Source organism: Hippoglossus hippoglossus, chromosome 23 (genome assembly GCF_009819705.1).
Source record: "Hippoglossus hippoglossus isolate fHipHip1 chromosome 23, fHipHip1.pri, whole genome shotgun sequence".
NCBI lineage: Eukaryota > Metazoa > Chordata > Actinopteri > Pleuronectiformes > Pleuronectidae > Hippoglossus > Hippoglossus hippoglossus.
Window position 1 is genome coordinate 8,077,561 of NC_047173.1, and position 25,996 is coordinate 8,103,556.

A 25,996-nucleotide genomic window follows, 5' to 3' on the forward strand; every position below is an offset into this window, starting at 1 on the left:
GCGCTCTGCCGCAGGAGAACTACACCTCCCAGGACCACACGGAGAAACAGCACCTGTCCTCCAGCCAGTGGGTGTTGCGGCAATGGTGGTGTCGGTGGGACATTGAATGACTTTGGCTCCATCACGAAGTTAGCCGCTGTTTGTGAGTTATTTGGTGCAGCACAAACATGGAGGCTCTTATCCCGGTGATAAACAAGCTGCAGGACGTGTTCAACACGGTGGGGGCGGATATCATCCAGCTGCCGCAGATAGCAGTGGTCGGGACTCAGGTAAGACGCTGGTCGTGTGTGCATTCAGTCATTTAGCTGTCATGCTAGCTAGATAAGCTATCTTTAATGACATGTGTGAATGAAGGTAACTCTGCTAGCTGTGGATACTCAACTAGCATGCTACATATTCAGACACCACAGGGAATTAGAGGCTGCATGAGATGACACTACACAGTGAACTTCACATTGAGCTACACTACACATTGAGCTACACTACACATTGAAATACACAATGAACTACACAACACCCTGAGCTACACTGTACATTGAAATACACATTGAACTACACTGCACATTAAACTACACTGCACATTAAACTACAATACACATTAAATTACACTACACATTGAGCTACACATTGAACTACACTGTACATTAAACTACACTGCACATTGAACTACACTGCACATTAAGCTACACATTGAACTACACTGCACATTGAACTACACATTGAACTTCACTACACATTGAACTACACTGCACATTGAACTACACATTGAACTTCACTACACATTGAACTTCACTACACATTGAACTACACTGCACATTGAACTACACATTGAACTACACTGCACATTGAACTACACATTGAATTACACATTGAACTACACTGTACATTAAACTACACTGCACATCGAACTACACTACACATTGAACTACACTGCACATTAAGCTACACATTGAACTACACTACACATTGAACTACACTGCACATTGAACTACACTGCACATTAAGCTACACATTGAACTACACTGCACATTGAACTACACATTGAACTTCACTACACATTGAGCTACACATTGAACTACACTGCACATTAAGCTACACATTGAACTACACTACACATTGAACTACACTTTACATTGAACTACACTGCACATTGAACTACACTGCACATTGAACTACACTGCACATTAAGCTACACATTGAACTACACATTGAACTTCACTACACATTGAACTACACATTGAACTTCACTACACATTGAACTACACTGCACATTGAACTACACATTGAACTTCACTACACATTGAACTACACTGCACAGAGAGTGAACTTCACTGCTGCAAAGCTCATCTGCAGTCAGCTCTGGCAGAGGCACTGCAATCTATTTTGATCATCTTCAATCACTGAATCTCTGTAGGGGAAACCAGGTCAGTGCTTGAGGAACAGACAGGTGCAATGAAGCTTTGCAGCCTCTATCTCTGGTGTTGATGGATACAGCCCCTGGTTTCTCCCTCATCTAATCACTGCGGGACAATAACAAGTATAATGGACTATCATGTGTATGTTTTTTGAGACGAAAGTCATTATGTCACTCATAACTTGCTCATATTAAATATTATTTTTTAATCCTTGAGAGGTGACACACATATTTCACCTCACACTTGTTCATGGTGACCCCCACTGTCAGTATGTCAAGCTTCAGAAGATTTTACTGTAGAATCTTTGAGAAAATTAAGGGGAAAATCCACTACTTTTTCATCATGGCACTCATAACCTTGTGTTATTAGTTATTATTTTAAAAAATCCTTGAGAGGTGACACAGATATTTCACCTCACTCTTGTTCATGGTGACACCCACTGTCTACATTTCAAGTTTCAGAAGATTTTACTGTAGAACTTGTTTGGAGAAAACTAAAGTTGGCAACTTTTTCATCATGGCTCTGATAATCAAAAGTGTCATTAAACTTTAAACGTTTGTCTTCGCTATTTTTTTGCTCCAAGGACCTTAACCGTAAGACCACAAATAGACACATCAATTTTCAAAGTGGTGGTTGCCGTAACCGTTTTTTCACAAACGACAGACCACATGACCTCAATATCTAATCCCTGTCTCCCTCTTTATTCTGGGTCTGCAGAGCAGTGGTAAGAGCTCCGTGCTGGAGAGCCTGGTGGGCAGGGACCTCCTTCCTCGTGGGACTGGTGTCGTCACTAGGCGACCCCTCATCCTCCAGCTGGTCCACGTGGATCCTGGAGACTCCAGGAAAAATGATGACGGTGGTAGGTACCAACATCCCTCTGACCTCAGCAGGTTTTCACTGCTAGGACTCCAGCACGCAGGTCGGATGCTTGAATATAAGAACCTCCACCAAGGATCTGCATGTGTTTGTTATAGCAGAATTACACGAGAACTAGTCGATGGATTACCATGAAACTTGGTGGAAGGATGTGGTATGGCTCAGGGAAGAACCCATTAAATTTGGATGCAGATCTGGATCAGGGGGTGGATCCAGGATATTTTTTTCACATTGTGAGATGTGGGATTTTAGTCAATTCCTCAAGAAACATTGCAAAGATATTTTTCCAAAAAATCTGGCATGTGCTAATATCTACGTACAGGGAAAATATGGTTTGGATCTGGATTCGGATCCAGTTTGTGTGAATCAAAAGTACATTTTTAAAAGATTTTTTAGTGTGAACAGTTTGTAGATAATTTCTGTGTATGTATCTGATCTCAATATGTAATATTGGCCTTTCAGCCTTGGCAGGGTATGTGCTCTCTAAGTGCCCTTCTAGTTGAGCATATTTACAATATTTAGATTGTTCTCCACACAAATGGAGGGCACATGATTAAAACTGTTGGTGTCCAGGTTGAATAGTATCTTGTATATATATATATATATATGTTTTTCCTCGTCCCCAGATGCCAGCGACAGTTTTAAATGTCTGTTTCTTTCTTTCTAATTACTTGCAGATGCCAGGGTGTGAAAACCCACTGTTCTTCACTGAGGTGCATTATACAGCTTTGAAATAAAACTGATTTAGCCTCCTAGCTCTACCCCCATCGATCCTGCTGCCTTATTCACAGGACTAGTAACTGTCATCAGGTCTCGATCCTTATTGTGCAGCTAGTGGTTTCTGTGTTTGCTTAGCCGCCTGCTCAGACTAGTTCAACACTTCATTCCTCCACGTTGAGAGTGCTGAGTGAATAGTGTGACCCAAACTGCTTTTATTGTGATTCGCAGGTAGAGAGGGTGAAGAGTGGGGCAAGTTTCTGCACACAAAAAATACGGTATGTGGCTCTGAGATGTGAAGTGTTTCACTAACAGCCTTTTGTCCTCGTTTTTTATTTTAAAAATATTATTTTTCTTTACACAGATCTACACAGATTTCGATGAAATCAGGCAAGAAATCGAGAATGAGACGGAGCGAGTGTCGGGGAATAATAAGGTGAGATGATGGAAAATGAAGAGGTCTCTTGTGTTCTCTGTATTTCTAAAGCAGACCCCTGATTTACTGCACGGGGTGTGGCTCACATCTGTACACTTAAATTATGATCTTAAAGTAATTGTGCTGAATCTATTAAGTGTATTACTCCAAGTAAATTCAGTTCAAGTACGTCTAAATCACATTAATTATGTTAAGGTATGTACTGTAAACTGTAAATATAGATGGACGACGCGTCTCCACTTCCTCTCAGCATCTATAAATGAAGCCAAAATATTCTGGATACGAACGCTGCCATCTTGTACATTTTGAGCCAGAGTCTGCAGAGTAGTGATTGAGCTGCGGTAACGAAATCCGGTTGATACACCTACTCGACCAATCACGAGTGGTCTAAGCTGTCAATCATGGCTCTTCACCCTGTTTTTATAGCATCAAATAACTAATTAAAATAAACCTTAAAGGAAAAATTCCCTAACCAGGTCCTATAAAATTCATCAACATGAAGGAGGCGGGTTTATGAGCTATTCTGCAGCCTGCCACCAGGGGCTGAATGAGAGGCTTTGGCTTCACTTTTGGGGAGCTGGCATGTCGTCCATCTTTATGTAGAGTCTATGGTGAAGACAATGCATAAAAAATAAACATATGATACAGTGAGAGATGAAAACATCAGTTTGACGACCAAGTGAACAAGTGGTGATCGGAAATCATGAGAAGATATTAAATAATAACATTCAAAGCTACATAAATGTTTAAGTCCACCACTTTTGAACTAATGTCACAGTAAATGATGGGAGGCTGGAAAATGACAAATATATTCCTTGCTACTTTACTTTTTTACTTATAAAACTAGGCACACATTCCAGGCTACCTGCAGGCAGAACCAGGGATTAGTGACAAAACGCATATGTTCAGAGAATTACAATAATCCCGACACAGTGAGATGAAAGCGTACACAACTTTTGTTACACATCTGACAATGTGAGTAAATGCTTGAGTTTGAGTTTTGCCCTGAGCTGAGCGCAGCAGATTTTTACTGCAGTAGGTTTCTCAAGTTTGAGACCACAGCGGAAAATCAGGCGTGTAGCTCAGGACAACTGGGACCCAAAGGGGGTTTGGAAGTGCTTCGAGAAAGCTGAGGGAAATGCAAATAGAAGAAGGAGCTCTTTAGATAACCACGGTTCTATTATTTTAGTTTTTTTTGTTTTGCATCCATCGTGGTTAAAACACAAGGGTAATAAACATCATCAACACGCCCACTCGCTTGCTGTTAATTTTCCAGACATTTTGCCACTCTATTCTCACAGCAGGCTGGATGGAAATATTCCAGATAATGTCCAGAGCAACTTACTCAGACATTTGCGTTCTCATGTACAGCACTTCCGACCAATATCCAGAGTTCAGTGCATGTCTGGAAGCAGCTTTTTCAAACATTTCCATGTATTTATCATTAAGACAGATAAGAGCTGTGCAGAAGTGTCAGAACCAGCACCAAGGGAATTCAAATGTTTCATCTAATATCATTATCCTCCAAACTGTCATCCAGTAGGCAAAATCTGTGCTCTGACAGTTAGTAAATTATTTTTAACTTGTTCTAAGATGATAAATACACCAGTAAGAACACAAGTGTTGTGTTTTTTTTCCTCTGCAGGGGATCAGCGATGAACCCATTCATCTGAAGATATTTTCTCCTCATGTCGTCAACCTCACACTGGTGGATCTGCCAGGAATCACCAAGGTAACACACGTCACCCTCCTCCTCCTCCTCAAGACGAGGCTTTGATCAACAATATTTCATTTTTAAAAGATGCATAAAAAAAACAGAAACACATAAAAGTCCTGATTTACCAGATTTGTCTGGTCACTGGTGTTAATATCTGCCTGGTTGATGCTGTTGTGTATTTGATATTTGTACAGAGCAGTGAATAATGAACTCTGTGTTAATTCGTCTAAACTTTCAGGCTCTGAGTGTGTACAGGCTTTGATTCCAGCCTCATTAGTTCCTCCCCTCTGGTGCAGCGTGTTCATTTGACACGTTGTCTTTTCCATCGCCTTATTGTCCCCTTCAGGTGCCCGTAGGGGATCAGCCCAAGGACATCGAGGTTCAGATAAAAGACTTGATCCTGAAGCACATCTCCAACCCCAACTCCATCATCCTGGCTGTCACGGCTGCCAACACAGACATGGCCACCTCGGAGGCGCTGAAGGTGGCACGGGAGGTCGACCCCGATGGTGAGGGAGACTAAGAAGAAGACATCACAATTTGATGATAAACGGCAAATAGATCTGTGTTGGTAAGCGTTTCTTTGACTCACCAGGCAGGAGGACACTTGCTGTGGTGACCAAACTGGACCTGATGGACGCTGGTACCGATGCGATGGATGTTCTTATGGGCAGAGTCATTCCTGTCAAACTGGGCCTCATCGGAGTCGTCAACAGGTCTGAGCAGTATATGTTTACTGAATATACTATAATTATACAATGAAATTATTTATTACTCATGATGGAGATGTGTGTAATAATTGAAAAGAGAGGCTCAGTAGAGATGAAAGTACTACAATACATTATTAATGCTGCTGTTGAAGGCCGATGTATCACTATCTATCTAACTATTCATCCATCCATCCACCTGTCTATCTCTATCCATCCATCTTGCTTTTATCACAGTAATTACACTGTGGGTTGTTGTTTAATATGAAATGGCTTCTCCCCTTTAATGTATTATGCAGTTCACTATAGTCACCATCAATCAGACTCGTATTAAACTAGATATCATGATATTTATATAAATAATGTAAGATGTTACTAATGGTATTTATTGTTATTATTTATGGTTATTGTCCAGCTCTAAATGTTGTGTTGCCTTCAGGAGCCAGTTGGACATCAACAATAAAAAGTCTGTGGCTGATGCCATCCGGGACGAATATGCTTTCCTCCAGAAGAAATATCCGTCTCTTGCCAACAGAAATGGAACCAAGTACCTGGCCAGGACCCTGAACAGGTAAATATAACCACAAACAATATCATGACAAAATATAATGGCACTCAGTAGAGTGTGTACCTCCACCAGTCCACTGTCTCCTTATGAAACCACAACAAATGCAAGATCTGCGCCAACATTTATTGGGTACTGCAGTTTTTGCATAATCCTGCTGATAAAGAATCAAACAAACCGACAGGGGCAAAAACATAACCTATCACATAACAACAGAAAAAGTTTGTCAAGTTAAAATAAGGAAATTAACATGATTTATTTTAGTCTAACTTGTTGAAGCCGAGATTTTCTGATAGTGAATTATTCAAACTTATCTTTGAGAAGAGAACAGGATTGGGACTGTGATCACAAGGTTTCATGAATAGTTTAAGTTTGGGTTGAAATATGTGAGTAAAAATGAATAAAATATCCACTGAATTCTTTTTTTTTTTCATGAACAATGACTGTGCGAAAAGTAAAATGAGTGACACAGACGTATGTGCATGGATTTAAACACCAGGACACATTAGGTTATGTCAGCATCAGTGTGTTGAATGTTCTGGCATTAATCAGCCATCAGGGGGAATATTAGAATCTCTGATTCAAACAACAGGCGTTTAGCTTCACTATAGTTCACACATCTGCATAAAATCTGAGCCCTCTGCCCTTTGCCGTCACAATGTCAGGTTACTGATGCATCACATCCGAGACTGTCTCCCTGAGCTGAAGGCACGGATCAACGTGTTGGCAGCTCAGTACCAGTCCCTGCTCAGCAGCTACGGCGAACCCGTCGAGGACCAGAGCGCCACCTTGCTCCAGCTCATCACCAAGTTCGCCACAGAATACTGCAACACCATCGAGGGCACGGCCAAGTACATCGAGACGGCAGAGCTGTGAGTACCGGCACACTTCCTCTGGTTGGCCACAGAGTGGTGCTGTTGCTCCAGCGCTGGGGAAATGAGCAAAATAGCTGCATTTGTTTCATCATTTAATATGACACAACTTGTGAGTTGAGGCACGCACAGCCGCTGTGAGGGAAGAGCTGACAGGAGAGGAAGGCTTCACACCACAGCTAATATCCCCCCGCTGCTGTTTTTCAGGTGCGGCGGAGCCAGAATTTGTTACATATTCCACGAGACGTTTGGCAGAACGTTGGAGTCTGTGGATCCTCTGGGAGGACTCAGTACCATAGATATCCTGACGGCCATACGGAACGCCACTGTGAGTGCAGCTGCATCATCCTCATACATTGTTACAACAAGAAAACCTGACCTTTTCTGCTCGATGCAGCCTATTTTAGTTCTTTGAACACAAATTGCCACTAACCTGCAGCTCCCTCCCCACACCAGGGCCCGCGCCCATCGCTGTTTGTGCCCGAGGTCTCCTTCGAGCTGTTGGTGAAAAAGCAGGTGAAACGCCTGGAGGAGCCCAGTTTGCGCTGTGTGGAGCTGGTCCACGAGGAGATGCAGAGGATCATCCAGCACTGCAGCAACTACAGCACACAGGTTATCAGCTCTGCCCACATCTTTTTCTGGGAAAGTATTTCATCTTTTCCCTCGCATACTGACATTCATATCGTTTTTGTCGTGCAGGAGCTGCAGAGGTTCCCTAAGCTGCACGAGGCCATTGTGGAAGTGGTCACCTCCCTGCTGAGGAAGAGACTGCCCATCACCAATGAGATGGTACCTCTGCATTATCCACCTTCTACTCACATGATCTCATATCTCTGTGCTGTACTGATGACTGACGTTTTCCTCTTTTCTTGTCACAGGTCCACAACTTGGTTGCGATTGAGCTGGCCTACATCAACACCAAACATCCAGACTTTGCAGATGCCTGTGGCGTCATGAATAACAATATAGAGGTTTGAACTCACTATAAATAAACTAAAATACATACATTTTCATGGCAGAATAAATAGAGAAGAGGTGTAGATGTGGAGGTTACTTGTTACCAGTGCATACCAGTATATAAAAAGTATTTACTGTCATTCAATTAGAATGTATAAAAGCAAATGAAATAAAAAATACTTTACTTGGAAAATAATCTTAGATTCAAGATTCAGGTTCAACAACTTTATTGTCATTTCACCAAAAATCATCTGTGCAGGGCAGAATTAGATAGTTCTTCTGACGGCAGAAGATCAGCTACATCTTTTAACGGCAGACTTTGAGAAGTTTCTGCCGTTCACAATTTCCAGTGTCAAATATTTTATATACAAGTTGCTTGAATTTAATTATTTTTGTTTTAAAAAGGTCACGTCTAGTAAAAGAAAAAATAAAGGTGGAGCGGTGAAATTCAGAAACCAAAAAAAAGTATAAAAAAGCAAACGTGAACATCCAGATTATTCAGGAAACATTTTTACCTGGAGCTTTTAATTGATTAACTTCGTACACCCAAAATGACAGGTAGACAGAAATGGTGTGTAAAAACGTATTGATTTTCTGACGGTCCACCGGGTTTTGGCCCAAAAGCAGGTTTGACGATGACACTAGTTAAGGGGATGAAAAGTGCATTTCCTGGACTTTACAGCAGAGGAAGATGCCACACTTTTCTGGTCATATATTCCTTCTCTGTGGAGAATGAATTTGACAGTTGGTCAATTCTTACACATTGCCCCTTTTAATGAGTCTAGTTTTGAGATAAGAGGAATGTTTCATTCTCCACCTCATATAATAATTCCTCTGGTTCCCTCAAACATCTTTCTGTAAAAAGGCATATTCACTTCCAGGGGAAACGTAGACGTTACATAATGTTACTACGACACCATCTATGTTCCTGAATCAAGAATGTATCTTCCTTCCTTGTGATAGTAAAATTGAAACCCATCTTCTACAACCTGGTTTATAAGATGAGTGAAAAACCCCATTCTCTCCAGTGTTTCATACTTGATGAAGTGAGGTGTCTCTTGTTCACATTGCTCCTCTTAAGTAGAATTTTAATGATATGTTTTTCAGTAAATTATCTGCAATGTGTTGAAATAATTTAGCCCAAACCAGTAAAATCTGTTTTTGTGTGTTTCTAGGAGCAAAGGAGGAACAGGATGAGAGAGCTGCCCGCTGCAGTGCCCAGGGATAAGGTAAAAGAAACAGTCTTATTTGAAAATGTAATAGCAGAGAAGAATATATTCTAATTTTCGCAGTGTCTTGAGTATAAAGGGGTCTTGTGCAGCGTTAATCACTCGTAGCACAGCAGCGTGAGGATCTGTGGACCAAATGCTTCGGGTAGTTTCCGTCCAGGAATTTTATCCCACATCTCCCCTCTCTCGTTCCGCAGAGCGTCTCCTCTCCTCCCCTCAAATGTCTTTCCACATTTCCACGTTTTTCTCTCTCTCTCTCCACTCCTGCTCTCATATTCCTGCTAGTCTGTTGGCAAAGGCCCGGCTGGTCCAACTGTGGTTTCTGGCGAGCCCCCTGCGTCTGGAGCAGACATGGATGGTGCCAAGGTGGGCACGTACGCAGCTCGCTGGCTCTTTGCCTGGCTGGCTGTGGGGCATGGATGGGTGGATGGGCATGGGCTGCTGGCATGCACTCTGATCTTTGTCTGCTGATGCCGTGCTCTTGGATTGCTTCACCTCGGTCTGTGTGGATGTGTATTAACAACTGTTACTTTCTCTGCAGTGTCTCTCTCCCTAAAGCTGGTCCACCTGTCTCACACATAAAGCCTTCTCCCTCCTCTCTCTCCTTTCCTTTTACTCCTTTTAACACTTAGTCTTTTTGTACTGAAGTCGTTGGCTGTAAGTTCATATTTAAGGAGGATGAATACAGACTGTAATGTGCCCAGTTTTAAATCTATAGCTTCTGGAATCTCTGCCTGTTAAACTTGTGGTGGCTGTCTTGCATATAACCTGGATAGGATTATAATGTTTTATACCCATAGGCTGTATATAAAGTTTGACAACATGACAGCTCCCCAAAAGTGAAGCCTAAGTTTCTTGATTGCCCCCTGGTGGTTTGCTGCAATACAGGTCATAAACCCCATCTCCTCCATGTTAATGCATTGGACATGGACCAAACTAAAGATATATTTTTTGTTATTTTAGGTAGTTCTTATCACACTGATATGATCAGTGTTTATTTTTCAAGTTGTTTGATGCTGTAAACACAAGGTTAACGTCATGATTGACAGCTGAGACTAACTCACGATTGGTTGAGTGCCTGTATCAGCAGGGGCTCAACACAGCGGCATCATTCCCCGATCGCCACTGCACAGACTCCGGCACAGAATGCACAAAATGTCAGCGTTTGTACCCAGAATATTTTGGCTTTATTTCTGTATAGTGGGAGGAAATGGGGATGCATCGTCTATCTTTATATACAGTCTATGTTTATACCCTAACCATCCTCTCCTGGTGAACCCTGTTCTGATGACTCAGTGGCGAGGGTGGTTTGATGACAGCTTCTACATTTTTCTTCTCTTCCTCATGGCTCCTCAGGCAGGAGGACCGCAGGGTGAGCAGGACGGCACAGGCAGCTGGAGGGGGATGCTGAAGAAAGGAGAGGAAGCCCCCGGCTCTGGACCTGGAAGCCCCTTTAAAGGAGCCATCAACCTGCTGGATGTGGTAACGTAACTTCCGCCTGTTAGCATGCCCCGGTACGAGGATTTCAGCGACCGACTGAAAAAAAAAGAGTTTTTTCTACTGTCTCCCTCCAGCCTGTGCCAGTCGCCAGGAAGCTGTCATCACGTGAGCAGCGGGACTGTGAGGTCATCGAACGCCTCATCAAGTCGTACTTCCTCATTGTCCGCAAGAACATTCAGGACAGGTAGGTCCTCCAAGTCCCTTTATAGATGATTTTATGAAGGACAACTCTGGTTTTCCTTTGTCACAATAATCAGTCACTGTAGTTTATTTTGACTAAATCTTACTTACACCAATAGAAAAACAAATGTATCATTTACTCTTGTTTAAGTTGTAAAACAGCAGGCCTCAGCTGTTGTAGGAAATTACTTTAAAAAAAAGAAACTAACCCAAACATCATCGAATTTGATTTCCTAAAGAAATTATTGAATGTATTATTTATTTAGACCCTCACTCATTGAAATAAATGGGGAAAAAAACAATATAAGAACTTCTTTCTCTTTCTGATATATGTACAATTTTATTTTACCGAAGAAAACATCAAAACTTTTCACCATATTGTTGGGGTGCAGGGTCCCCCGAGCTCAATTAGGCTACATATCTTGTATTTAGCTCGTATTTATCTCCCCTCGATACCTTGACAGCCACAGACACCTGCTGGGTCAAACTGGAGCCCTTCCATCTGGGGGACGACACAATCATCCGGCCGTCTTGCTGCCTTGTTCTCAACCATCTGTTCGATTTGTTTTCCCTCTGTGTGCCGCAGTGTGCCGAAGGCAGTGATGCACTTCCTGGTCAACCATGTGAAGGACAGCCTCCAGAGTGAGCTTGTTGGCCAGCTGTATAAATCTGGCCTCCTCAATGATCTGCTGACCGAGTCAGAGGATATGGCTCAGCGGCGCAAGGAGGCCGCGGACATGCTACAGGTAACACACTCCACCTTGATGGTGTGTAGTTTTCCTCGATGAGCTAAAGCTCTCTACAGCAGCTTACAGACATGCACTGAACTCTTTATAATTGTCGGACATTCTCCAGAGGGGCTTTATGGGATAATGCAAATATCAAAGTGACAGGCTGCAGATTTTCTCCGGCCAGCCCCGTTAATAACTCTGGAGAATGTCCGAAAACAGCAGGAGATCCTCCTGAAGGATTCACCGCAAGCGAGTGTTTATAACACGTGAGAGACGCAAAACTGAAAAGAATAAGCGGTGCCATACACATTGAAGACACCGACAGAGATATCAAGAGATCTTTAGGTGATGTAAACAAAAACGTGATCTCTGCAGCAGAATTAATTTGTGAAGTCCTGCCTCTGCCTGCTGCTCCTCCCCTCACCTGAACACTCCGGAGATTTCTGTGTTGTTGTGAACGCATCTGAGCGGAGAATCTCCTGCTGCGTTGTCCATGTTTTACAAGCAGCTCTGGAGAAAGTCTGGACCTAATTGTGCGGACAGCCTGCAGAGTTCATGTCTGAAAAGAGCTGATATGTTTTAATTTTCTTTTACACAGGCATTGCAGAGAGCTAGTCAGGTGATTGCTGAGATCCGGGAAACCCATTTGTGGTGAAACGGAGCTGAACATGATCTGTTTCCTCCTCGTCGTGCCCAAAGGACTGACGCTCCATGAACTATCATCTCTGAACTTGAAGTTAAGGTTTTGCAACCATGAAAATGCACTGTTCTGCTCCCTGCTCAGACCTACAGTAGGTACCATTTAGGCTCACAGGCTACCTGAAAGAAATGTAAGTTGGCTTCATTTTTTATTTAAAAAGCTTGGTGTTATATTGAATACGTGAGAATGCACTGCCTCTCGTAGGCTAAGGTAGAAAGTGTAGTTGCCTCCCACTGCTACTGGAGGAATCAAAAGGCAAAGTACTGTTTTGGCAGACAGCGGTTAACCAGTATGAAAATGGACATTTGTGTGATGAGGAAATGAAAGTTTAGATGCCATGTTGGCAGCAAATCATTATGGAAAACTTCTTTAGGGTTATAAAAATCAAAAAATATTGCTAAGCCTTTTCAGTTGGGAGAAGCTGTCGTGTGTCAGTACCTGAGGAAATCGTACAGTAATTGGTTCACTGAATTAAAATGCAATTTGCTCCTGACTTGCAGCAAACGTTAGTCCTGTCACTTGTGTACATAGTCCATTACTTTATTTTTTTGCACTATTGTCACCACACTGTACTGTATCGCCAAAACTTTTATTTATTAATGTGTTATTTAAGTGTTTGGATAATGTTACAAGCACTATTGCAGCAGGTTATTTAATTATGTTTACATATCTATCTACATGTGAAATTTACTGTGCACTGTGGTTCTCTGTAGATGGCTCACAAAGAATAAATATAAGTATTTTATTGCCACTTGAGTTACTTACATGTGGGGGGACAGAGGGGTTTGGTGGAATTACTAATTAGCTCCAAGAATGGAGTCGCACAAGATCCACACCATAGAGTCCTGCACCCTGTGTCAGACCAGGAACCAGCTTCAGCTAATGGAAGAGGCAGTAATAGTTATTTGTGACATCCAACAGTCTAAAGGTAAGAAACCAGCGCTCTAAATTCCTGACTTTGAAACGCACACAGATGCCTCTGTCTTGGAGCTGTCATTTTGCAGGCAACCCTAGAGATTAAGACCAACATCCCCTGGCTTTCATCAGCCATAAGCTGTTCCAGAGGAAGGTTCGCCATTCTATGGAGAAGCCCTCCAGTGGATGAGGAACATGAATGGCCATGTAAAACGATGGCCCCGTCAAGCAACCATTCTCATCACAGTACATATAATCCCGGCAGACTCAATGTAACAGCAGATTATCACTCTTGCAGTGCAGCTCTGTAGTTGTTTTTTAAAACAGAAATGAAACCACTTGAGTGTCTACTATACAGTTTGTTTTTTTTTTTTGATTCTGGATGCCCCGCTATACTGTTGGTTTCTTTTCTAGATTTTTGGGAGCGTCACGCTGCAGCCCTATTTTCGTTTCTAGATTTCTGAAAATGCAATCTAGAAAAGCAATCAGATAGTGCAAAAATATCATTTTCATGAAAGTTTGTGGATTTAAGGTAAATGAAATCAACGCCTCCAGATACTACATTTCATGAAAGATGCTTTTTCACTTAATAAAATGAGAAGGTTGATACCACTCTGGTGTTAGTCCACCAAATGTGAAGGTAAAACGAGCAGCAGGTTAGCTTAGCTTAGCACAAAGACTGGAAATGGGGGAAATGGCTAGCCTGGTTGTGTCTAAAGATCATATTGTTAAATCCAGAATTAGCTGCACCCAAATAAGAATTTAAAATTGGGGATGATAGTTATTTCTGGCAGCTACAAAAACACCCACTGGGTGAAATCATTTTGGAATAATGTGTGAATGCTTCTAAATGGAGGGAGAGGTTTTTCCTTTCTGCCGACATTGCATGAATGTCGCCCAAAACTTGAAAAATCTCCCTTCACACGTATTTGATTTACTGTGGAGTTTTTTAACTTTGGACAGAGTCTGGCCCAAGCTGTTAACTTTACACTTACCAGACAGATATAGATTGGTATTGATCTTCACATGCAACTCTCATCCAGAAACCAAATGATTTCAAACATATATAATTATTGTCTTGTTTTTCTGGTTTCTTTAAATGGTGCCTACTTTAGTTTAATACCAGCTGTAGCAACACAATGTCTGACTTTTTGGACTTGCACCACCTTCCTCATCAGGAAAATAACCAGTTTCACCTACTGTTTGTGTAGCTCAGTTGATCCCCGCTGCCCAGGACTCGGTTGCTGACCCTCCAGCACACAACCAGGAGCCTCACACTCCTCATTAACTGTTACTCACAACTTCTGCTGCTCAGCGATTCGGGTCTGGAGCACATTGATCTGGAAGTCAGGCCACATTAATTTTAGATAGTTGCCTCGAGGACAGTCTTGCATTAGTATTTCATATGTTTCAGCTTTCACATTATTTGGCCTTTCAGAGCATCAGTACATCCCATTGATATTAGCACATTAATCAAAGCTTAATTGTATAAACAGTATGTTATCTAAACTAGATTTTAGGCACATCATATTTCATTGATTTCTTGTAAAACAAAAAACTAAATTACATGAAAAGAAATTGCAAGCAAAGCTAAAATGTATAGTGTGTACCTTTTGGGAAATATGTTTTAATTAATTTTCCATGAGTTAGGAGAGGGTATTGATGCCACTATCATATCTGTATAGAGCTGGAGCCAGATGCTAGTTAACTTAGCTTAGCATAAAGACAGGAAAACGTTACCCTGGCTCTGTTAAAAAGCAACAAAAAAGTTTACTAGATAGTAGCTGTGTCTCAATTCAGGAGCTGAACTCTTCTGAGGACGCTGTCAACCCCACTTTTCCACTGATAACATGGTTAGAAAAGTGTAGTTTGGAGAAAATGATTTTCACTCGTGTAATTTCACAGAGTAATCAGCACATGAACATCCAGAGGCAAAGTACTTACATCATATTTCTGTCTCTTCAGTTTCTCGGTGAGCTCGTACTTCTCAGCCTCCAGTGTCATAAGCCAGTGCCACAGCTCATCGGCTTTCTCCCTGTCGAGCAAAAACTAGTTAAGAAACAGAAAACTAAAAGACCATGTCAAAACTAATACAGGGAATGGGAAGTTGATGGCAGTTTATACACAAATAAATCACATGGATCAGACTGGAAATGTGGCCGACTACAGAGCTGTGAACGATAACTGCTCATAGTAGAAACTCTCCTCACTTCAGTTTGTCCTCACTGAGGTGGTCGATCTTGAGCGGCTTCCTCCTGTCTGCCAGGATCTTCTTTTTCTTCTCTCGCTCTGTCTGCTTCCTAGCTCCCTTCCTGCCGTCCTGTTGGATGGAAGAATAAATACAGGAGGAAAGGATGAAAGAAGAAGCCAAGTTTAATTACCTTTATTTATTTATTTAAACTCAAATACATGTTTGTGTGCCGTCTGACCCTTTGTTGGATGCCGGCATACTGGTGAGTCATGTTTGTCAGAGCTTTCCTCTTCTTGCGTCCTCCTGCTCCTTCCTCTCCTTTTCTTCCTGCAGCACAGATTGTACACCATGATCGGGGGAATAGAAACACCTGTTCACCAGCCAACGACATAGGTAACCTTTAGAGTAGCTGCAAGAAAATCTGTTCATCATAACAACAAGTTTCATATTGATTTCTAACAACATGTTTTTGGCCTCTTGTGGGCAGCAGAAACAAGCTGTAAACACAACACTGACATATAATCACTACGTTGATACCATACAGTTGTCCATTTAACAAGCTCATATGGAGCAACTAGGGCTGGGCAATAAAAACGAAATCCATAAACATTGCAAAATAAGGTTTTTATCAGTAGCAATATAATAAAGGTTCAATATATATTATTGATATACTGCTTATGTATTGTGCAAACACAGTGAGGAGGTATAACACATAATTGTTCTTCCTCCGATTTGTAAAATGTTTTGCCGTTTATCAAGTGTGTATCATTCTCTGCTCATAAAGAAGAGTTTAAAACCACAACTTTCATTCTGGAGCAAGAATCAGTTTTTAAACTCAAAAGAAAAAAGAAAAATGAGCTCAAAGGCACTAAAATGCTGCATAGGTGAGAGGAACTGATAAATCTTTGTAGGTTTGTCACTATAAGCAACAACCATGTTATAATAAAAATATTTCTGCAGCTTTAAATTAAGGACAAAACTCCCCTTTGGAGACATATTAATTTTACCCAGCACTCCAGAAATACGGTAGCATTTGTGAATGAAATCCTAAAGAAAAGAGTCCCTGAAAAGTAAGTCGGATTCATATCTGTGTCATTGGAAAGCTGCATAAAAATAAAGGCTGCAAGGGACAATTCTATAATGTGACATCAGTAAGCAGCACACTCATATTTTAAAGACTGGCCTCCCTCTGCTGCTTTACAGGATATCACAATAAAGAAATATAGGTGAAACATAATGGATAGGGTATTTCTTCACTGTAGGGACTTTTACACACAGTATCTGTCACTCCCTGCAGCCTGAGAAGATTGCTCACCAGGACACACACACAGTCCCAACTCCCTAATCATATTTGGGACACTAGGTGGAGCTGCAGGGTGCCAGTCATTTATTTGTTGTATACAGCGTCATGTCCTGAAAATGATGAGATGACTGCGATTACTCACAGCAACACGTGCCAGTCTCTCTTTCTCCTGCTCAGCACGGATCCCCTGCTGTTCAGCCCTCTCAGCACGACGCTTCTCCTGCACATCCACACACAAACACATGGTGTGATTCAATGCATCACTCCAATGATCTTGGCCAGCGTTCCTGGAAGACTTACGATCCTGTTAACGAGAGTGATGAGTTCCTGCTCGTCCTTCTTCCGCTGGATGAAGTGGGCCTCGATCAGAGAGTGCAGCTCAGCAAGATCCTTCTCCTGGCTTCTGGATGTCCTGCAGCCACATACACACGTTTGAAGGGCTGTTCTTAAGAGGACCTCCTTTTGTAACATTCTCTTCTCAGTAAGACCTAGTACTAACCGTAGTTCACCCCCCTCTGTATGTTTGTTTGTTAGTTAGTTGGTTTGTCAGCAGAATTACACAAAACCTACTGATTGGATTTCCACAAAACTTGAGAAAAAAGAGGGTATTTGTTTTTTTTTAGTATACTCTTAATGGAAAATAATCAGGCGATTTTAGGAGATTTATATTTGTTCTAAAATCACAAGAGTGTGTGTTTTTATCTGTGTTGCCTAAAGACATAGTTTGACTTTTGGGAATTACACTTATAGACCTTCTTTCTGTGCACTAAAAATAAATGTTAAGTCAGTTAGCATAGCTTAGAATTGCATAGCAGAGTGTGGAGACTGTTAACAGGGGTAAACAGCTAACCTGGCGCTATCACAAATAAAAAAATTTAAATCATCCAAAGCAATCCAATATATCTTGATTGGTTCACCTGTACAAAAACCATTGGTGTAAGAACTGCTTCCTGTCTTTAGGATAAGCTACTGTAGCATCATATTTCTGAATAAATTAATCATCTCATCAAATGCTCAGCAAGAAAATCCCCAAATGTCAAACTTTTCTTTTGAAACGGCATCAATGACTCACATCAAAGTCAACTTTTTCTCCCTCTGGTATCTTTGGCACAGTCATCGCTGGAGCAAACGCTCTAAAATAAAACATTACTGGGTTAGAAGAAGAACTTTACCCAGTTTGTCAGCAGTTGGACGATATAAACACTGACAGAGGACTTACTTTGGTTTGGGTTTTGGGTCATCTACTGTCGTGAAAAGAAGGGACATCACAGTTAAGATACCACCGTATGCTCATATACAGTTTATTTTGTATTTGTTTATTGATTTAATCTATTTAGTTTTTAAGACTAAAATGTTAATATTGACAAAACAGTATATTTGTATAAATTGTGCATCTCACGTCACATTGTTTAATCCTGCATCTCACTGAGCCTGACTTGCTTCCGTGGTCTGGGAACATCTGAGCAACAGATTATTATTCACAATACAATACAAACACTCTGACTTATGTACTGTGTCGGTGAATAATCACTTTCTGGATTCAGCACAATGGTTTTTGTATTTTTTGTTACATTCCTGTCTGTAGCCATTTTATGCATGATGTCCAGTGCAGCTGTCACATAATGAGCAGCATGTGTAACACAATGTACAAGTGAAATTCACTGCTCCTCCTCTGAAACAACGAGGGGATCTTCATAATATCCCAATATCCTGTTTTTGAAATAACACACAGCTTTTACTCTGGCAAGTGTTTGTGAGCATGTGTTGCAGAGCACTTGTTTTGCAGCAGTTGTCAAACACACACATCAGCTAGACAACAATAATGATCACAAAATCCAAACAGTAAACAGCAAACAGTACCTTCATCTGCAACTGGAGACTCTACAGCAGAAGAAGAAGAAGAAGAAAAAAAACTCAGCAGGCAGAACACAAATGGATGTACTTTATTATTTGCAAATGCTATTTCCCTCCGTGCTGATATCTGCTTTGTATATTTGGATTTGGAAAAGTTTCCTGACTTCCAGGGGAAGAAATAGAAAGTCTAAACAACGTCTGAATGCTTTTTCATATTGAGTTTACAGTGGGAGTATTATCTGGGTTTCAGGGCATGAAAGCTTTACCTTCAGACAGTGGAGGCAGTTCTTTTATGGAAGTGTATTATCAGAATAAATATAAAGGCATGAGGGGGAAAATAAAAAGCAAAGCATTTACACCACATATGAGTTCATCCGCAACAGGGAATTGAAAACGCACTATTATCATTTCCAACAAATATAAGGTGTAAGATCTTCTCTGTGAAACATGGTGGGGTACAGAAGCCAGAGTGATATAGTGTTATTTAGTCACACAATGCATTAAAGCTTGAAAACGAATATATGCTACCTTCTTCTGCAGGCTCTTTGTGGAGGTGATGTGAGCAGACAATTCAATGATCGGTGGAAGAAATGGAGAATAGCTGATCAGTAAATATTCTGTTATTTAACATTATCTAAGGTAATGGTTCAGAATGTGCAGTTGAGTTAGTTGAAAGAAGAGGGCAGTTTGTTTTTATTCCATTTATAGTATTTCACTTTATTTTCTTACACTTAAAAGTACTTATTACTTTACTGATGTCAACTTCTGACTGCCCTTGCTGCTCGAACATTGAGAATTTCCCCGTTGTGGGACTAAAAAAGGTTGATCTTATTTTAGCAAAGATCAAATTACAATGCTCAAATAAGAACAAGAATAGCTTAAGCTCAAGTCAAAGTCTATTGTTGATTACTTCACTAAAAAATATGAGAGTAGAACAAGTCATTACCTTCAGCGGTGGGAGGAGGTTCTGAGGTGGTGAGAAACAATAATTAAATAATTATGAGAACATGATTAGATGCAATAAGACATACAGTAGAATAAACAAGATGATGAAGAGGTTTACAAAATGTCCAAATTAAAAAGAACAGTTTCAGATGTTTATATTCTGTCGATCTTCAATCAGTCAGTCAATCAATCAAATTGTATTTGTAAAGCTAATATTCAGAAATCACACAGGGCTTAACAACCTCCAACATCATCTGTCCTTAACACTCAACTACAGGGAAAACTACCAAAAAACCTTTTAGGGAGGAAATAATCTTCTGCCAGTAAATAGATAAAACTCCAAAAATAAACTGAAGTGGTTTGGATCCCAGTTCTAATTATTTGTCTCAGTTGAGTGTAGACACACTTTTCACAGAGGAGATATCTAATTTTGGAATGAATTCATCAAATACTAACTCAGCAGGCGGCTCATTCGCAGCCAAACATCACAGTGATGAGTGAAAACTGAACATAACGTTGATAAAGGTAAATGAGGCAATTCATTTTTACTGTTAAGTGCAGGCAGAGGCTCTAATTGAAAAGAAATAGAGTTTTTATATAGTTTATACATAATGCAAAAGCATTGATATGAGCAGTATTATACACAAGTACTAAAATAACTACTATAATATCAAGTTAACATTTAATGTTATCCATTTTCTACCTATATATTATTCTATAGCAGAAGCAGTTGGGTTTATACTGACAAATAGAAAAATAAAGAGATTTACCTTCTACTTCAGGTGCAACTTCTTTGATGTGCCAAAAAAACACAACAAAGAAAAATGAAGACAAAAGGGTTGTTGTTGGCAAAGAAACACGACAACAGGAGGCTGCCAGACACACACTCCACTACAATAACATCCCACAGTTTGTAAGTAAAAAAACATAAATAAAGGCATTATTTCCAGACTAAAACTATTCATACAAACCTTCCTTTTTCAGTGTCTCCATGACTGGGCAAGCAGACTATGGATTAGCGGATCAGTGAGACGCTGGCAAACAGCTTGCAGCTGGGATTTGGTCAAACTGAGAACTGTGATATTGTCTCTTGGGAGAAACTGAAAAACCCAGTGCTGGTATCTGACATTCACTCTGAACAAAGCTAACACAGGGAATAATGTCGGATCACAAAGTGAGGCCGTCTGCTGTTTATAACATTTTACATATCAAAGCAGAATCTCAACATGTCGCAGAACAACAGGAAAGAAACATTTATTTTTCTGTTTACTTTGTGTAATTTTATCCAGTGAGAATAAGAAATACTCAGAACAGGGTTTCTGCAGGTTTCGACAAGTTCAACTTAGGACTTTTAGGACTCATGTCAAGTACGACAGATATGAAAGAAATACCAGAATACCTGAAAATTCCCCATAATTGACAAAATATGCATGCAGTGAAAAAACATTTTTTAATATAACTTATTTTAAAGCACAACGAAAGGAGAGTTAAATAAACATTAACATAAATGTAAACGTATTTAAGACCTAGCACATAATATTTCATATTAACCCTAACAACGTAAATATAAAAAACAAAATATGATGATTGACAAAATAACAACATGGTTTAAAACACCAAACATACTCTTATAAGTTCACTTAAGAAAATCTTCCTCACAACCTCTGTCAGGAGATTTAAATATACAGATGTACGAAGTGCACACACACACACACACACACACACACACACACACACACACACACACACACACACACACACACACACACACACACACACACACACACACACACACACACACACACACACACACACACACACACACACCTTCCTCTTGCTGCGTTTCTACCCCTGAAGAGACATAATCGGGTCAGCTACGTCTAGCGATGTACCTTGGTAGTGACATTCTGCTTCAAGAAAAAAAAACACTAAACGCTCTCAAAGTCTTTACTTACCTTTGTCTCTGAGAAGAAAAGAAGTGAAGTTTTGAACTTTTAGACCAATAAGACAAAAATATGTTCTGCACATAAAACACAGGAATTGCTCAGAAGAAGAAATAAAAGCACTCACTGCATCTCCTCAACTTCCTCTTCAGACATCTTGGATTCAAATGATCTGAATCAAAGAGGAAAGCACACAATCAATCCAAACATCGAACATCAGCACTTCAATATACATTTTTAATGAATCCCCTTTTTTGGTGTTAAGAGTTTTATTATTTAACTCAGCTGTTACAATGACACACACCTCGACGCTGAGTTCTCTGGGGTTCAATATTATTAGGGCTGTTCACATTTATTTTTCTATTTGAGTGATTTTCTTGTTTTACTTCATGATATTTTCCTCTTTATCTTATCGACTGTAATGTTGTTATGGGCACTTGAGATTTCTTTCGGACAGATGGTTTCTCATCTTCTACTCTCCACTTTTATCATTTGTGTAAACAGCAAAACGAAAACCTACAAAAAGAGAGAAAGAAATCTTGGCTACGTGATGGGAGATTGGAACAATTGTAGAATTTGAAATGATTCCACCATGGGCACTGCGAGCAGGGGCCCAGGGCTTTAAACAACTCCAGGCCTAATCCTCAGTCATTTCCTCTTGGCACTGATAAAGGCTGCAGGCGGCCGACTGGCGTCTGAGCAGCTCTGAAACTGCACAAGTTCTTCAGGGACGCTCTGACGCACCTGAAGTTACGCACGTCGTATCAGCTTCAATACAAACACTCGAAACAATTTTCCAGGAGCTCAAACCACTTTGAAGACGTGCGCCAGAAGAGATGTCCGTCATATCAAATGTGATTTGGTGTTCAAACGTAACATCTTTTATTCAAGTAAAAAAAGTTTTATTTTTTTCAGTGCGGCCTGTTTATTTTACTCATTAAAGGGGCGTTCTTACAATTTTACACATGAAGCTCAGTTCACTTGAACCCTGTGAGAACAACTGTATATTGTCCTCTGTGTTTTTAGGAAGAATAACTTTTTAACAGATAGCCTGAGGGTTTACCATAGACTGTATATAAAGATGGAAGACATAACAGCTCCACAGAAGTGAAGCCAAAGCATCTTGAGCGCCACCTGGTGACATGCTACAGTATAGGTCCTAAACTCAAAGTCTCAAAGGTTTCTGTCATTTTAGGTAGTTCTATATATACTCTATATATACACACTATATATATTTACATGTTATATGGAAAATTATTTTCTCGGTGAGAGTTGGATGAGAAGATTTGTATTGTAGCGATAGTAGTATAGTTAATAGCACTTAACCCTTGTTGATTTTTTTATGTATCAGACAAACATGGTACAACATATTAATTTGCGTTGTTTAGATTTGCTGGTAAAAAAGATGCTTTCAAATTTTGAACAGAGCTTTGAAAACTGTTTCCGTCTGATTTTCAGTTTTTATGCTGAGCTAAACTAACCAGGCTTTCATTTAATATTTACGGCAAAGCTTGAGTCGTATTGATCTTTTCATCAAACTCTTATCTTCATTAAATCCCAACTTCAGTATGCAATGCTAAATCATTAAAGAAAATGCTGTGAGCTAATGTGCATGGGAACAACTCCATTATATAAAGTATCTTTAAGTAAAGAAATGGAGCTATAGTCAATGTAGCCTCCAGAACAACACTGGGTTGATTGGGGTCAAGGTCACAGGGATGGATTCAGTGAGGCTGCTGAACCACTGGGTTCCTTACATGTTGGAATATGACACAACAGTCCCTCAGACCACGTACTTTCCACACGCTTATAAAATCACCTGATTGTAAAAACTAGTGTCCGTAGGGCCAAGCGGTGGGGGGGGAGAGCAGGGGTCTATTTTTAAGAATAATAGAGCGTTCTTTTGAACAGGTGTTGAGTTACTCCTCCAGACAATAGGTTGAGCTCACCTCAGCATTTACACAGTAAAGGGGGGGACCCACATTCACAGGCTATTTCTGTCGTTGCGGTTTACATGGGGAACATGTTTTATCTTTCAGGGGTTTGTCCTGTTTACTAAACATCTCCCTCATCGCAGAGACAAGTCCAATGCTTCTTTTTTTTTTGGGTAATAGCAGTAACATTTTTTATGCCCACATTTAAAGGGTGATGTTGGGCTATGAAAAGCGGTTCCACATCCCCACATCCAACCCTTCTCCTCCTCCTCCTGCCTGGCTGCAGTCCTGTCTTTCCAACCAGTTTCAAAGGCCCAGCTGCACATTCAATCTCTGCATGGCATATTAACACCTTCCCGGCATATGGTTTGAAAAAAAAAAGAAAAAGTCAAGCTTCTGTTTAAATTCTACTACATCTCTACTCCAATTCAAACGATGTGGCGCTTGGCGTCCCAGCGTGGTTGTTACTTGTTTCATCAGATTGAGCAGCTGACGTTGAAAGACAAAGAATGAGAAATGTGAAGAGAAAGAGAGCGAGACTGGGGACAACGGAGGAGGAGGAGGAGGAGGAGGAGGAGAAAGACAAATACCATCTGGCTGAGGGAAAGCACTGACTGGAAAACCCAGAAAGAATTCACAGTGTATGCGGGCTGTCATGGCCGGGGTATTAAGCGTGTATTTGCTTTAATGCATGTGGTCAGTCCCCGTCTGGCTGAAACGATGGAATTACACACAGTCTGACAGTGGCAGGAATGTTGTGGGTGCTGGTTTCGGCATTAGGCGGCATTAAAGTCAAACCCCGAAGCATGCTAGAAACACGACAGCCTCAGGGGCGAGCTTAGCACCTTCTTCACGAGCATATGCACCGCTCGGATCAGGATACATCACACAAAAAGCCATCATAAAATCTTAAAGAGGCTACTTAGGCAACGTCTAAGCCAATTTCATTCAGCATTCAAGGCTTTGTATGAGTAGCAGCAAGTTCTTAGTTCATGCTGAGGGGTTTTACAGATTGATGTCAGCACAGCTCACTCAAGTTTCATCAAAAAATGCAAAATATCAACTTTACATTGATGCAAATTCAATGACATGCAATGAGTTGTAAGGGTTTTGCTGCGATGTGCCCAGAGGTCATGATCTTACCTCCTTGTGTATCCCAGAGGAAGAGGTGGGATCACCAGTAAAGTCAGGTCTTATCCTCACATCCAGACAGACACAGGTTCAATCATCCAACCCACCAGGAAGCATAGTTAATACAGCCTTGGTCGTCATGTGACCACATATCTTTTCTCTGACTGGTTGGGGTCGTCAGTTCTACTGTTGGGGTCAGAGAGATGAGTTATACCTGGAGGGGAACGCTGCCTTCAAGTGCTCCGCGTAATCTGCTTCACTCCGGGCCTGAAATTGGACACACAACTTGTTTCCACTTCAAATGACTTTTAGGCCAGGAAATAAAATTGATTTTGGGAAGTTTTGTTGTTTCCTTGTTTCTTTCAGTTTCTAAAAGAAAACAAAATGAGAAGTAGCAGAAAGCAGTGCGCGGGTTTGGAGACTGTACATTTATGCAAGACTTTTTCCCATCAACCATCAAATATTCAGTGCTGCTGTAAAGTCTGGTGATAAAACCCCAAAACAACAACATATTACATTTACAACTCCACAGAGCCGTGTGGAGATTATCAGCCAACACTCACATTCAGGAAACAGTGGAAATGTTTTTGATTTGTTAGACATAAAAACGTCACGAGGAAAGTCAAACATATAAACAAGCAACTCAATGAATGATATTGTTGTTGAATAATCAAGATATTGTAGAAAGAATTCCAAAGCTTTACACTTTACCTCCATTTGGTTGATAGCAGCAAAGTCACACTAGCTAACAAGCTAAAGATATAATGTTTGCATTACACGAGCTTCAGCTCATAAAGCAGCACAATGGAAAGAAGTCCTTACTGTTATATTTGACTTTTTAGAGAAGTGTCCATTTATATATGTTCACCTCCTTTTGGTTGATAGAACCAAAGTCACACTAGCTAACAAGCTAATGCTACTTATATCATATTTATGTTACATGAGCTAGCAGGTCTTCAGGGGACCGCCATGTAAATAACTCGTGAATTTAACTTAGCAGCTATGAGCTAACTCAGCTGGTGCTAGCGTGTCTCACCTGTCGTTAGCACGGTGTCGCCATTGCCGCAACTTCCGGGGCCGAGAGGAAGCCAATGCGGAAGTGCAAAAAAACGTGTAGTTCATTAATTGTCCACTAGAGGCTCGTTCCAAGAGTGACTCAATCCCAAATTGTCTGTAAA

General features: G+C 40.7%; 3 protein-coding genes across 6 annotated transcripts in view; 1 reads left to right on the forward strand and 2 right to left on the reverse strand.

The window, feature by feature from the left end:
- Positions 1-14: 14 nt before the first annotated feature.
- On the forward strand, positions 15-12,929 carry LOC117757363 (dynamin-1-like protein). Of its 4 annotated transcripts, XM_034578427.1 has the most exons (19): positions 17-269; positions 2,133-2,274; positions 3,240-3,286; positions 3,373-3,444; positions 5,090-5,176; positions 5,508-5,670; positions 5,757-5,877; positions 6,308-6,439; positions 7,099-7,305; positions 7,513-7,633; positions 7,762-7,917; positions 8,005-8,094; positions 8,184-8,276; positions 9,438-9,491; positions 9,777-9,857; positions 10,863-10,973; positions 11,066-11,175; positions 11,758-11,917; positions 12,501-12,925. In XM_034578427.1, exons 1-19 carry the CDS (start codon positions 168-170, stop codon positions 12,555-12,557), a joined length of 2,106 nt encoding a protein of 701 aa, XP_034434318.1. In that variant the 5' UTR covers positions 17-167; the 3' UTR covers positions 12,558-12,925. The 4 variants fall into 4 exon arrangements, with proteins under 4 accessions (XP_034434323.1, XP_034434318.1, XP_034434321.1 ...); XM_034578430.1 differs by lacking the exon at positions 9,777-9,857 and having other exon boundaries at positions 10,848-10,973; positions 12,501-12,929; XM_034578431.1 differs by lacking the exon at positions 9,777-9,857 and having other exon boundaries at positions 19-269; positions 12,501-12,924.
- A 1,810-nt stretch (positions 12,930-14,739) lies between these two features.
- tnnt2e (troponin T2e, cardiac) lies at positions 14,740-25,887 on the reverse strand. Its single transcript, XM_034578446.1, is given in 20 exon segments — positions 14,740-14,857; positions 15,462-15,552; positions 15,728-15,837; positions 15,947-16,005; positions 16,008-16,035; positions 17,154-17,231; positions 17,312-17,411; positions 17,413-17,423; positions 18,084-18,144; positions 18,231-18,255; positions 18,872-18,892; positions 19,265-19,309; positions 19,394-19,408; positions 19,812-19,832; positions 20,581-20,601; positions 21,638-21,661; positions 21,766-21,773; positions 21,881-21,925; positions 25,033-25,085; positions 25,530-25,887. Coding segments are annotated over 20 exon segments (867 nt in total). The 5' UTR covers positions 25,536-25,887; the 3' UTR covers positions 14,740-14,812.
- cald1a (caldesmon 1a) overlaps positions 24,414-25,996 on the reverse strand; it is a 55,620-nt gene continuing 54,037 nt past the window's right edge. Inside the window, exon 14 of the mRNA XM_034578442.1 lies at positions 24,414-24,424. The gene's annotated coding sequence lies outside the window, so the exon portion shown is untranslated. The remainder of the gene's footprint in view (positions 24,425-25,996) is intronic.